Source organism: Osmia bicornis, chromosome 13 (genome assembly GCF_907164935.1).
Source record: "Osmia bicornis bicornis chromosome 13, iOsmBic2.1, whole genome shotgun sequence".
Taxonomy (NCBI): Eukaryota; Metazoa; Arthropoda; class Insecta; order Hymenoptera; family Megachilidae; genus Osmia; species Osmia bicornis.
Genome location: NC_060228.1, coordinates 4905540 through 4920930, shown reverse-complemented (window position 1 = coordinate 4920930; position 15391 = coordinate 4905540). Strand labels below are relative to the sequence as shown.

The 15391-nt window shown below is 37.1% G+C and overlaps 1 protein-coding gene across 6 annotated transcripts in view; it reads right to left on the bottom strand.

The window, feature by feature from the left end:
• The window catches only part of LOC114877023 (protein eva-1 homolog C), a 223931-nt gene that overhangs the window by 144524 nt on the left and 64016 nt on the right, over window positions 1-15391 (bottom strand). For 5 of the 6 annotated variants that reach the window (XM_029189097.2, XM_029189099.2, XM_029189105.2 and 2 more), the window contains exon 1: window positions 9391-10224. The exons of the other annotated variant lie outside the window; for it this stretch is intronic. In XM_029189097.2, coding sequence (XP_029044930.1) covers window positions 9391-9451 — 61 coding nt within the window. In that variant the 5' untranslated portion in view covers window positions 9452-10224. Of the gene's footprint in view, window positions 1-9390; window positions 10225-15391 lie in introns of those variants that run through there. 6 annotated transcript variants of the gene reach the window in all.

The following is a 15391-nucleotide window of genomic DNA, read 5'->3' as shown; positions in this document are numbered from 1 at the left end:
ACATTCGAATTCGAATTGCACAGAGATGTTCAAATTACTCGAGCAAAAAGTAAAATGAGAAACATTTCTAGATTTGAGAAATTGTTGCATCGTAAAATTGATTTTCAAGTTTTCTTAATCATTACAAATGTATTGATTGGTTAAAGAAATCGTTTGGTTTCTACAGGATTTTAGGGATTAAAAAGATTTCCAAGAGTCGAACAATGCTATTTCGAAGTTCCTTTCTACGGAACGAATCCTATCTCTCAAGGAAAAGCTTTCTGTTCTACGAGCGTCCAGCATGTACTTCGATTTCACGCTTCAGAGAAACAGGCCGCTGCTTGTTTCTATTTGTCGCTGCTCTTATCGTTTTTATGTATGAGCAAATATCGGAGGGTAGCTGTAAGAGCAACGAAACATATCGCTCGAACTAATGGAATTGCTGGCCAGATTAATTCCTAAATTCCGTGAGGGCAGAAGAGCTCGTGCCAGGTCAGGGTGAACAACAGTTGAACACGTTTCGTTTTATCGAGCTACTATCCCTTCAATATTGGATTGCAACATATTGTAGAATAAAGAAACTTAGCACAAAGAATCCATTTTATTACAGAAACCATCTTTATGCATGACTACAACTTAACACTGAATAATTGAATAAATTTAAATATAAAATTTTATTGCAACCATTATTGCATCCCAAATTGCTTTTCAGTCCAAATATTTATTTTTGTCCAAATTTTTTGTTTATTAATTGAATTTATTCTAATATGTTCCTAAAAGCTTATCCTGACTTCGACCAATGCGATTAAGCATCCATCAATAATCCATGAAGAGATACCTGTCTACCTATCAAAATGCAGATTTAATCGTAATCCAATGATCAATTGTGAAGGCAATGGAACGAAAGAACAAGGGTTAAAGAAACCACGAAAAAGTCGAGGTAGGAAAATGAATAACCGTAGGACAATTGGCCAGGGTGCAAGATGCGCTTTATTCCATGGCACTTGGCGCCCTGCTACGTGGAGATGTAAATTCAACGACTTTTAAGGACGTTCCCGAGAGGCTATTACAATATATCTCCGGACCGTGTTCCGGGATAGCGACGTTGGTAACGCAGCTTCTCTTGCGGGAAAATGTAATATGCTTCGTGGACCAGCAAGCCTATCTCGTACTTTCTTAATTTCATTTTCACCCCGGTTCTAGCAGAGCGCGGACCTCAACGAGAGCGTCTGTTCCCTGAATTTTTGATCGTTTTTTTATCGCGACCAACCTGGTTGAACGCGCGTTGTTGCGAATTTCGTGTGGATTTTAAGCGAACGCGAAGAGAAGAAAATATAAACGGTTGCTCGTGTTTCGAACCTTTTTCCTCTCGTTTAAGGGGGACTCGAGAGCAAGTTACGTTCAAGCGAAGAGCACGCGAAGGCAGGGTTTTACAGGTCGACTGTCTTTTAAATCGCGACACGACATCTTCGAGGGGATGACTGAAATTCTGCACCCTCGTTTTAGAACCGAGAGATCGTTAAATGGGTCTCCATTTAATTTCTGTCGACGTTATGCCACCGAGGAATAGGATTTTCTTTGTACCTTCGCCTTTCCTTTGCGTAGGTGTACACGAGTTTATGGACAGCTTGAAAACCGACGAAATTAGTCCCTGAAGAATTGTACCCAAGGATAACTGTTGATTGTCTTCGGGAAATTCTCGTGACTGATACACGTGCAACAGCACAAGTGTGAACGAGTTCTGCGAAGGCAGCGAAAATCCAGAAGGATGGAAGAACAATGGAAAGGGAAAACCGAAATAGGATTCCCAGTGGTATAACGGGAAAACTAATCCTTTTGGATACAGTCAGTCGGTGGCCGACAGTATTTATTCAAGGAAATGAAACAAAGAATAAAGGACAGTAGCGTAATTATTATAAATAATGTAATTTATAAGGAACACTTGTTAGAAGTACGCATAAATGAGAACCATGTTCACAATTTCGATCGCAAGTGAAAAGAATATAAGATGAGAAAAGTTCTTTGCAAAGAGTTTAAAGAACTACAAAGTTCAAAGTAAAACTAACGTTAAATCCAACAAAATAGCGATGGTGTATCGCAACTTCCACTACAAAGTCCAACTTTTCCTCTTCTTATTCGGTGAGGATACATTCGCGCCTTAAAACTGTACGCTACAACTATTTAATCTATTGCTTCACTGCTAACATTTAATTTAACATAAAACAAAAATTATTTCCCTTTTATTTATTTGCCATTTCGTCGTAGCATTAATAATCACAGTCAACATGCATTTACAAGAGATGAAACCAGTCATTCAATATGCAATAAATATGCAATTTGTTTGGTTTTAATTTGCTTTTTTTCTCTGCAGAAAATCTATGGTATACAATTTCCAATCAGAATAAAATGAATATATGATATTGCAAAAACACGGTAATAAAAGTACCTCAAATTAAAGTACACTGTTACATGTCGAATAAATTTTTAATTTTCAATTTCTACGACAAACTTTTAATTTCTATTGCAAGCTTCAAATTTTGAACGATATCATAAATTTGTTATATCCGATATCGAATTGCGTCGGAATAATGTTCGAACAAATGACTAAATGAAATTTAATATTAATCTCATTATTGAAACTAATTTCAAAACATGCTCAATAATATCATATTGACAGTGTCCCTCTGTATTGAACAAGTATAGACAAAATGGGATAAAATGCAGTAAAAATCACTTAAATTTTATTTACTCTTCTTTCTTTGAAAAATTGTAAACTAATATCTATACAATCACCATGGATAGTAAATACACTTCTAACAGCTACTTACATTTCGAAGAAATTTCCGGAGAAATACAGAAGAAAAATATTTAATAAACGTAGCTGGGAATTCCACTTAAAATGTCCTCCCTTCTTACGTACAGACTTGTTGTTTGAAGTCGACGTGTTGGGGAAACGCAAGTGTTAAAAAGAAAAAAACAGAAACAAGATGTGGTTCCTTCCGTGTTTCCATCAGAAAAATTACGAGGTGGTGACACCGGAACAGAAATAAAAGAGAGATGGTGGAGCAATGAAAAAGAAAATGCGAATAATGGAAACGTCGACGACAAGGCGTTGAAGAACCGGGAAAATTGAAACAGAACGAAAGGGATCCTCGGAAACAAGGAGCAGCGCGAACAGTGAAAAATATAATTTAATAAATTTCGAGGAACAAAAACAATAGCTACGTTGAAGACAGGTTCAAGAGAATAGAAAAGGTTAAACAAGAGAATTCGCGGGACAAATTGTGCACACCCTTTTCAACAAGAAATGAGAAGTTCTGATTCTGTAGATTCTGTGCAAATTTCAAAATTTTATATCTAATTATTAAAAAATAAATTCTATATATCAATTTTAAACATTAACGAGAGGGTATTCTGAACAATTATACCATTCGAATCAAATTAGGCAGCCGTCAAACTAAATTGTATCCGTCAATAATTACGATTTACAGTTATTAACGAATTATAATAATTATTCCTATTACAACGTCTACATAATCGATCATAGAGCAACAATTGGAAATTAATGATTGATAATCAGATAGGAGGAGTGCGATGCACAGCTCATTCGCCAAGTTATCCACGTGTTACGAATCCAATCCCATCAATCGTATGCAATAAATGCAACGACCGATCACGATCGTCGTGTGATTCTCGGTTCGAATAATTTCGCGTTCATTAAGTATACTGTGGTCGAAACGTGTCGACATACACTTTGAAGCGCGTTGTTCCACGTCGTAAACGTTACGCATCAATGATTCCGTTAATTTACGTAATTATCTCGATGCCATTAATACTGGGAAAAGATATGGTAACGGAAACGCATTGTTTCCTTGCAAACTGCAATTTTATGTTATCATGATAACGATTTAATATCATTGAACACGATTTGATTAAAAATTCTTTGTTACATCTATAGAAATTTTTTTTTCATTCAAATGCTTTTAAGATGATAATAAAATCATGCAGCATGCATTAACGAAGAAAGCGTTTATCAGATAAAATATATTAAAATATAAAGTGCAATTTAAAAAGTTCTGCTCATTTTGAAGCTCATTTAACAGTGGATCAGCCGAAATTAAACAGATCGTTTGATAGATAATTTCAAAAGGAATGTATTTAACACTTTCAGTAGTGTGTTTCATCCTCCTCGAGAATTCGATAAAAAATTCATTATTTCGTATGTGCGCCGTGCGCATACTGAATTTAATACTTCCGTTTGAATAATTTCGCGAGGAATATGAAATTATTAGACACCTGAATCGCCAGCTGAACGAAACGTATCGGTTGCGCACCGCCGCGCCGGTGTACGCTAGTTTACGTGATTACCACCCTGATAAGAACGAACACACAATTTATCAGTACGCTGCAGTTTCCATTTTAGTCAGAAATTCGCGTGAAAACAGGTGCCAGATATGAGAATAGCTGAATACATTGATTTTGCTGCAGACGCAAACTGTTTTGTTTCAACTTATTTATTCCTGTTTTCAATGCTTTTGCGCGACAGTTGCTTCTGCCGACTAAACGCACGTTCCTAACAAAAATACGGTCTCCGAGCTGACAATTAGCCATTCAAATTTATACGTCGCGATTGGAGAATGAAAACATGAATCGAAACATGAAATAACAAAATATTGTACGTACAAACATAAAAAGGAGAAATCCAGGCACGTTAAATTGAAGGAACTTGTGTTCAAATGAAACTCATGAAAGAATGGAATAGATTATTGACCAAAATAAAATTATTCGTCAATTTTGAATGCACCGCGTTAAATTAAAATTATGTTCTAGGGGCAGATTCGTGATAGATGAATTTACATGCGGGGAAATACAAAAATTGAGAGTGCTTTCAAATCTCAACGAAAGACGAGCTGGCTGAACAATAGGTAAATGCACTTCCGTGAAGCGTGGAACACTAAACCTTTGCCAAGCAGCGCGACTCGTTGAATCGGGAATCGTGAAACAGCCAGCAGAACGAAGTGGAAATGGAAAAGCTTCGAAACGAGGTACTCTCCAGTTCGGGGAACTTTCCTTCCCCAAAAAAGAACGCGTAAGGCAAACGGCCACTTCGATTCGATGTGAACTTCGTAACACGCTGAGAACACGTTTCCTTCCTTTCCTTCTTTTTACCCCACTTGATAATTCTGTCTACTTTTTTAAGAAATATGCGAAAACATGTATACCTGTTCTATATAAATAAAAATGATGAAGTTCTATGAAGTCTTATTAAAATTGAATCCACCCTTTTCATAAATTTGTTTGATCGAAAGCTGAACCATCGGCTGCAGAAGAGTAAAAATAGAACAGCCAAGAGAAATACTCGCAAAATAGGGCAATCGATCATCTGCCATGATACAAAAATAGTATAAGAAAAATGGAAGATGTACTCTGCACGGTGCTACGAAATAACTTGTTTAAAATGCACGTTATTTTCTGCTTACTAGAAATATGCAAATGTACGTTTACTTCTCTATCTAACGAAACTAATTCACACGCGTTTATAAATTGTTTCCTCGTTAGGCGCACACAGAAACGCGTTCTTTTGCGATAAGCTCGCTTAGCAATTAAATTACGAGACATAATTTTGTGAAAAAATTCAGTTGCAATGAAACTTTAATTCTTTTGTTACTTAACATGAAAATGGAAACTCTATTCTATTGTAGATATACAATTTCATGTCAAGGATTAAAATAAAGAGAGAAGAGCGTAAGGAAACATAGATCTTAGAGTAACTTCCTCGATTTTCGCATCCTTTTAAAGGAGAAAAATACTCGCTCTCAGGATAGCTGCAGAATAAATCGACAACTTTAAAAAAGCAAGATCTGCTTTCGTCTGTTCACTTATCCAAACGGTCGACAAAAAGCTGGCAACTTATTTTCTCTCAAGCATCTAAGTAATTTATCTACCGTAACATATCAACCCTGGTATTGTGTTCGGATGCGATTAAAAAAGAGCAATGGCTGATACAGTTAATCAATAAAATCTAAATAATCTTGATCTTCATACCCAAATTTTTACGCTATAGAGAATCTACCCTCCAATTCTCCGACTACTAATTTACCTGGCATTTTTTAAAACCCCTCCGCAAGAGTTCCATCCTGAAGGATTCTATCGGCAGCGATTTATGGAGATAGCGGCAAGTTCTCGATCCATAGCCAATCACGATTTCCGTGTCCACGATCGCGCCAATTATAATAAGAATTTACGAGCGATTCGAGCGACTGGCCAGGCTATCGATAAAACGCTATCAAAAAGGGCGCGAGAGACTCCCGACTCTTCTTTCGCGAAATGTCCGGCGGATTTACGAGGGTAATTACGTGCTTCCACCGTTCGCTATTCGTCGGTTCTTCCCTGTAAGCCGGCCAAAGTACTCTTTCTCCTATATTCATTATTCTTATTCCGTCTCCATTCGGTGTCTTACCGACGAGTTTGCCCGACTTTTCCTCCGCGAATCCGGAAATATTTACCCGGCTCGGATGATATCTCAATGCAAGGGGTATTTTCTCAATGGTGTTTCTGTGTTATTGGCGCAAACTGGTCGATGTATCCGCTCCCTTCAAATCACGGGAAATCGACGCGAACTTCGATTCTGACGATGTCTACTCAGCTGAATGGAGTTATTAATCTTGTACTACGAGATCGATCGAACCGTTTCTACCGACCAGATGGAGCCGAAACGCGCGAGATACGATAAAACGAGAGCTCGTATCTCTTGATAGAGATAATTAGGCAGCGCTGGTATTGTTCCTTCACTGATTATAACTGATGCGTCAGGATTAAAGGATCTCATACTGCTTACGAGGGAAGTTTATGATGTACAGACATTCGAGAATGTCTTCGTACATTTCATTAAAGAGCTATTCTGATTTGAGTAATTAAGGCTTATGAAGCTAAGATAATAATGACGAAAAAGCGATTTCTCTAACATACCCTCATTTGCAACGAGAATGTAACAAGAATGCAACCTTCAATTTAAGAAAAAATCTTCAGTTTATAATTTTTTGTTATACAAGACTACTGTTTCTTTTACTGAAGTATCATGTGAAACAAAAAATCTATTTCACACGGTGTAACCAGGCAGCCTGCATAATTATTTCTAAGAATTTCCATTTCCCAGACATCTATTGATCGTTATTCATTATTCATTGATCTACGGAGAAGGATCGTTATCGTTTGACCGTTCGACCCGGAAAAGTAAAAAGAGTTAATTATAAGCGGTTCATCTACTATACGCGAATCGCGAATTACCACTTCCATCTATCTTTTAATAACCGCGACCTCTTTATATTTCTTCTCACAAAGAACAGTCCCTTCATGTGAGAAATGTATTACGTAACGCGAAGTGTTAAATATATTTTATCATAATACATTAATATTGGCGATTACTTATCAGCTGTATGTCAGCACCGTAATAAGCAAACACGACAAGAAACATTGTACATGTAATATTGAATATGGAAACATTACGTTAAGATTATTGTAGTCATTTGAATACCAAATTGAAATAGAATACTGCTTTGAAGAAGAAACGCAAAGAAACATTACGTAAATATATTCCTGAGAATAGGAGACTGGATATAGAAGATTAACACTTTGATGATCATACGTATACGTAACTTTGATGTTTCATATTTTACGTCATTTATATTCTCTATCAAACACTAATTACAATTCAAAAATGAATAATATAATAAATTATAAAGATAAAATGAAACTAAAGATTCGAAATTCGTGAAACCCATGAAACTACATTATTTTTCAAACATTTTTAATTTTGCAAATATACGAGTAATCCAATCTCTTCCATCCTTAACATTTATGAAAATTTTCAACTACACCAATGTTTAATAAAACGAATATAAATTATTGCAAAAGATACATATTATACGATACGCAGATCAAATCGCTTTTTAATTAGCAGAATTATCAGAAAACACGTTGTCGTTTCTGCAAATAGAAATGCCTTCAGGCTCGACACGAAATAAATTCACGTTGCCTCGATAAATTGTAACAAATACCCTAGAAATTTTTAATAAATATATTCTGAAATAAACATTTATGAATGAAATGAAGTAAACATGGTTACATATGTACTACTTGAAACACGTAACCCATTTCGTGCCCTGTTAATTGATCCCTCAAATAACTAGTATTCGGATAGTTAGCATCCTACTATAATTCCATAAACAAATAATGCGATAGAGAGTAGAAATAATTTACAGTGGAATACTAATCTCGAATTTGCAATGTATCGCGTAGAAACAAGATACAGTAGAGCAAGTGCAATGTGCGCAAAGTTATCAGAGACGTACTACCTGATCTCGAAACTTTACCTTCATTAAGTGATTACACTAATTACTGTGGATGGCTGCGTTTCAATTTTAGGAAGAGAGACATACCGTTACCAACGAAAGTTTTCGCATGCATTATGAATGGATTATTTTTAATAAATATTTTAATATCTAAATTTCATCTTTTAACTCAAAGACTTTAATCTACGTTAATCACGTTGAATAAAAATAAAAATGTATGAAATGCTTTAAACCCCGATTAAAAATTATACAAAGTAAAGATAAAATTATAATTTATTCTCATGATGCAACACAGTGAAAGTGTAATTTATCGAATTTATCCATTGTATCATCCATAATTATATTACGAAGCTAGATATAACAATCTGTAGAGGAAAATGTCTGAACAAAGAGAAGAAAAATAGGTAATTACGACGCTTATATCACCGCGTGAAACGAGTGGTTTCCTATTAATAACACGGCAGAGGACACACCTAAAGCATGGAAAATTTTACGCGTCTATAGTTTAGAAAAATAAGCCTGCCGTTTGTAAACATTGCGAAAGATTCTCTTGAAACAGGGAACCTATTCAGTTCGATCGCTTTTCATTTCCACTACTTTCCACTCTAATGAGCTGCTCGCTTTCCGTGTGTGTTTTCAGAATATGTACCGCGAACGAGAAATGCTACAACCATGATGTCATAGGTGGTACTTGGACGAAGGTATAAAAAAAGAATCGTGTAGGATTCGACACGGTCAACCGGAGCACGATTTTCGGGCCAAGAACGGAAAGTTTGGAATATTGAAGCATCGTTTCGCAATATCGACACTGGAACTTTGAATCCCAAGACTTTACGACACGATTTTCAAGGTGGTTGTAAAACACGGTTCGATAAAAATTTATAAAGGCACGCGGTTCGTTCTTGTACTCCAAACTGGAATGTAGTGAAATGAAAGAAAAATTCGATCAACCGATAAAATTGATAAAATTAATTTCTTAAGACTTATTATTAATTATAAGTTTCCATGGACGAAAATCGCAATGAAATAAATTTGGAATTTCAAAAGGAAAGGTACTCACTCAGATAGTCGGCCCGTGCAGCCGGTTGGCCCAGGAGGAGTAGCAGCACGATTGTCAGCATGGTGGCACGAGTCACTAGGCCTTAAGACAGCAACAATTATCGTCCTGACATCCGGTACACACTGCGCACAGCTCTCAGTTGACGTGACATAAATACCTGCACATCACCCCCGTTTTGTCACTACCGTAAAACGCACTTTCGAACGACGGATAAATACAAGGTAGTCACGCTGATATTCGCGAATTCAAAGTCAAAACGACGGCGTCGAACATCGAGCCGGTCCTTTTCCTCGCGGTTAGCATATTATTTACATGGCACACGAAATGAACGATAGAAATCACGCACCGATAATATTATAATTCACGAACGTCGATAATTATGAATAAATATGTCACGATCTTGACGAGTGGTTCACATAACTTCTAAGCACCGGTCACGTGGTCTAACGTCGGGTCGTTCACTGACACGCATCAGTTGGAGCAATGCTATCCATCGTCACTTAAATACATTCTGTTGATTATACACGGAAATTGAATAAACTGGAGTAATTCAGAAACGTCCTCTATTTTATGGTACACGATCATGGACGATCGAGACGAGAACGGCACAAATATACCCGATCGAAATGAAGCTTTTTAAATAACACTTCACTGAACCAGTCATTAAATTGAACGTCACTTTTCGAATAGATGTTACGATAATTAATCGCACTATTTACATTTTGACGATTGAAGCTTGAATGATAACAATAGGTGCTTCGACACGAAGAGACAACAACTGACGCGTGTGTTCGGTTCGAGGTTCGGCGCGCGACTGAAGGTACGAAGCGTTTCAAGCGGCTGTAGCGTGACGTCAGACGCTCTACACGCCGCGCGCTACTCTCCAGCCAATCAGAGGCCTCCTACCATTTCGACTGCTCTGCTCGTCTTAAAAGCCGCGGAATTTGACGACAATGAACATGACCTCGTAAATTTTAATTAATAAAGAATTAAATAATTGAAAAGAATTATTGTGCTTTGATTAATCTTTAACCCTTTCACTTTCCAGTCATAAACGATCCATCAAAAAGGTACTAATACCTCTTTAATAGAAATTAAACATAGATTTGTGTTGCCGTAACACAACCAGTCGCTTTTAAATTCTTCTGTTCCATAAATGGAACTTGTTAGTGTCATTTTCGTGACCTCGTAAAGTTTCATAATCTTACAAGGAGATAGATGGTCGCATAAATTCTTAGATGTATCGTGATCTATGACGTTGGTGCACCATCTGTCACTCAGGAGTCATGATTTACATAATACAGTCTTCAACGGACGGTATCCCTTGCAACGAATTTCCGAACGTGAGTTATGAGATTCAATATCGTAGACGTTTATTGGTTTGAAGAACAGAGACGCGATTGTAAAAACAAGGATATATAGAATTATATGAAATCTGTAATTTCGTCGTTCTACAGAAATCAGGATAATTTCGAGCAAATACTATCAACCTTCTCTTCTGGAAATAGAATTTCTTGGGACGGATTACATGAACCGGTAGAACGTAATAACGCTGTCAGGAGACAAGAAGTTCTGCGACTCACGGTTACATCCGTGCTGTAATTGTCAGCTCGAATGACGTGATAATCACGAACGTGATAGAACTACCATCGAATATCCTAATATCTGCCATTTTCAATCACATTATGTCACAAAGTTTGCTTTCTTGCTTGCTAGAAAAGGAACAAGTCTCTAATAAATCTGTCGGACTGTAATCCATTTACCCACTTTAGATGAGAGTCTTGTTATCAGCAAGTTGAACTTTATCTTCTTATATCGTATTACTTCGATTCTTTTTTTTTTTATTTTTCTTTCCTTTACGGTTGCCAGTTGCTTGAATAGATAATGTAAGCCGCACGAAATGCCTCATAAATGCGATAAATTTTAATTAAAAGGAATTATGGTGGAGCGAAGGTACATAAAGAATGGCAGGAAATTAAAACAGTACTCAGCTGGACGTGTTTCTTGTAAGTGCCGTTTTGTATCACGAGATTTCTACAAGCTTCTGAACTCTACATGAAACACGATCGTAACTCCTTATGAGGTTTAACCTCGTAAAGCTTAACGCCACCGCGGGATGTGGCGGTTGCACAAAGACGGTCGCTCAGAAACACGCTAGCAGGATGTAAGAAACTCATAAAATATTCGGTCCTAGTGTCAATCTTCATAGCAACGACATATCCTAGCACCCGGTGAACATTCAACGAAACTCTTATGGAAATTTAGGCTTCCTTATTTATTTCTAAGCCGACTGTATCAGCGAAATTGGATATAAAATATTTATCTGCCTCACGCTTCTCGATTATTTTATTTTCCTCTGTCCAAGTGTTTTGGAGAATGAATAAGATAGAGAAGAAAGAAAATTTATAAATTATAGGAAACATTGTTACGTTGTCCGGATTGTTAATTAAAGCCTAATTTAAAGTAAATCCCTTTCTAAGTGGAAAGCACGAGTTAAACGAGTATCTAAAAACGTGATGGGTCGAGGGACATTCATTTCCTTATGCATGTACCGTGTTTACCATAAATTGCATTTTGATCGTTTAACGCTTTCACCCACGTACGCGACCAGGAGAAACGAGATTTCAAGTGTAATATACATGCGGATCACATCACGGGGAGCAGTGTCGAGTGCGTTTGCGCGATAAACGAAAGTAGGTAGGCCTTAGCCTAGGTCGCGGTTTCAACGGGGGATGAGGAGTCAACACCCTCCGTTGAAACGGTTCTACCCTTAAGACCGAGTCATTTATCTGGCAGTTTTTCCCTTTACGACTATAATGTTGAATTTACTGCTTCATAAAGGGACTGTTTAAACGCTGCGATTGATCAAATGTTTGACGTTATTACGAGGATGCAGCCGTAAAAAATATGGATCCTTCTGTTCTCGATTCGTGAGTAATTTATGGACTATCAGGTGCATCCTTGCTTTCTAGGAATTGAATTTTCAAATCTGAAGTGAATCAAAATACTACAGATATTCCTCATATCTACGAAATTAGAATAGAGCCTTATCATTGAAAGGTAAATAAAATTACAAAGATCATAAATTTCCTCAAACATACGGCCATGGAAGTGTTAAGAAAGAAGAACACGAAAAAGTAGAGAAGATAAAATGAAATCAAAAATCGATATACCTGTTGGTTCCTGGAATGACAGAGTGTTATCAAGGCTCGTACAGGAAGCAAGTTTTTCTCCGTGGCCAAGAAGGGAGGCCATGTGCATCGATATTTAAGCATCCACCGTAAGAACTGTCCAAAAATACACGAAGAGCCATCTGCTCGAGATATGGTAATTTTATTTATCCGGTGAGCCAAAAACGTGCATTGCAGTACGACACAAAACCCTTGCACGTCGACGTACATGAACTGTGGTTTATTTATGGAAGAACCGTGCATCCAGAGTTGGTACTCGCTTTAAATATTACATGCCATGTACCTCGGTTGTTTAAAACGAAGGAGATTTAGATCGGTTTACTTCACTTTTGCAACGTGAGCATATCAAAAGAGTAAAAAAAAATCATGAAATATTCAGGTGAAATAAAAACAATTTTAAACGTACTGCGAAGATCACTTTTTGCTAGATCACTTAAGATGTTATTCGAAATACAATTCAGAAAGTATACCATGGTGCACCAGAAATATAAGGATTCTTTAAATTGAAATTTATAGAATATATGGGATGCCTATAACTGAGTGGCAACCTCCAAAAGAAATTTATTTTTATTTAGAAGTGCATATTAATCCTAATTAAGATTTTCAAAATAATATCTTCCGAGTATCCTACTTCCATAACTTTTAATTAAATTTTGTAATTTTTGACACGTAAAGTGATGTGTACCATTAACCTACATGTTTATATCAACATTTTATACATTTTTCAATAAAATTATCACGTTCATTATAAACATGATATTTACACTGTATGTTAAATTCAGCTCGCGAAGTTTATCTTTTGATTAAATCCTGACATTCAAATATTTGCTTGAAATGTATAAAATGTTAACAAATTTGTTCAATTCAACGTTTTCAAACAACATGCTGCGAATTTTGACGTTTGCTTCTAGAATAATTTATTTATTCTAGAAAATATGTTAAAAATTTTTGCGTTTACGTATAATACACAGAGAAAAAGGCATTTTAACGCAAGCTTGAATCGCATAATGGAAAGCATCGTCTTGGAACACACTAAAGTTCCACATCTTGAACAAGTTAAAGCAGCAAACTCGTGAAATACATTCTCCACTATGTGCGTTCTAGTTTGTTCATTTTATGTGAGACTTCTTTGTGTTTGTCAACATTAATATTGAAACTTTTTCTTATCTAGAGCCCATCATTACACTGATGTTATCTATTAAAGTATTCACAAAATTTCAACTCTGTTCAGCTTCGATCAAAAGATACTGCTATCTATTTCTAATCAGTAGAATAATATTTCTAATTTTCAGAAGTCTCCTTCTCTGTTGATCCCTGAATTATGTAATTGAATGAAATTAATAGCATCAGTCGATAGCGTCTCCCATAGTAGTCAACATGTTAATGGAAGTAGCATAAAGTTCGCCATGTAAATTTCAGTGATTTTATACGTTTGCTCAGCGCGCTGATGCATACAGCAATAATCGTAAACTCCGTCACGTATTTACTCTGCATCCTGTTGCTATTTATCGCCACGAGTAAAGCACGTTAAGCTGATTACAGGTCTCGATTTCGCAACCGCAAAATCATTGCACGGAAACCCGTGAATTCATTGGAAATTCCATCGCGTTTCGATAATATCGAGCAATCGTTACCTCTTTCCTATGCCTTTTTTATCGTTACTTTTTCCCCAGTTGCGAATATCGAACTACCGATTTCCCTGTGTATCCGTCGATTACTCGGAAAATCTCGTCGTTTGTCGAACTGCAGTTTGTGCCCGCCATCTGGCTCGGTGTGTCAATTACAAAAAACAAACGAGACGCGTAAATCATCGTTACCAACCAACACCCCGACAAAGCTGAAGCTCCAGCTCTCGCGAGCAAACGAAAAAATGGCACCCATCTATTTCGCGGGGCATTAAATCGAAACGAGTCATTGGCGTCGCGATCATTTCCTTTCGCAAACGATCTTCGCGCAAAAAGCTCAAAGGATGAACCGTGACAGAAAGAAACACGGTGTCGTCGGTGATCCACGAGCAGAGGAGACGACATTTTCGCAACTACACTTACTCATCGCTGACGATAAAAATCAAAATCATTTCGCAATTCGCTGAAATTACTGCTCCAGCACATGTTACTTCGCTTTCTTCGAGACTATTCAATTTCTTGCGATAGGAAGATGGCAAACGAATTCAGACAGAGATAATTCAAAGGACAATGGTACAAATTAACCAATTATAGGGTACTCGAGAAATATTCTAAAAGCAATATCAATTTTTTTGAAAGTTCATGGGTACAATAACCTCTGAAGAATCTGCCAGCATAAAGGAGGAAAAAAATTTGCTGGTGCTCGTCGAAAAGAATGCAGAGCGTATTTTCGAAGGCGTTAAAATCGACTGTTCGTTGGCGCCAGCCTCGTTTACAAACAACATCCAGTCGGTGAACTTCAAAGCGATTTTCAGTCGAGAAATCGCTGAGATGGTTCGAAAAGGGAGGATGGGATCGCCGAAGGAGGCGGGAACGATTGACTTTTCAAAACAATCCCCATGGAGAAATAGCAACTGCGCGGATCGAGGTTGTCTTAGGCGGTGGTGAGGAACGAGATCCGCGCTTTCACGCTCGGCGAATTTGGGGCTGGGAATTTTTCATAAATTAGACAGGTGACGGTGCCGTTAAAGTCTCGGTGAAATTCTTGAGAACGTCATAAATAAAGGGGAAGATTCGCTCTTGCAACGTCGACCGTACTTTCATCACCTTGGTTAGTTTATACCGCTTGTCCCTGATTCCAGAGGGAAAAGAGACGAAAACGACCCGAAGAGAAAACGCGTAGAG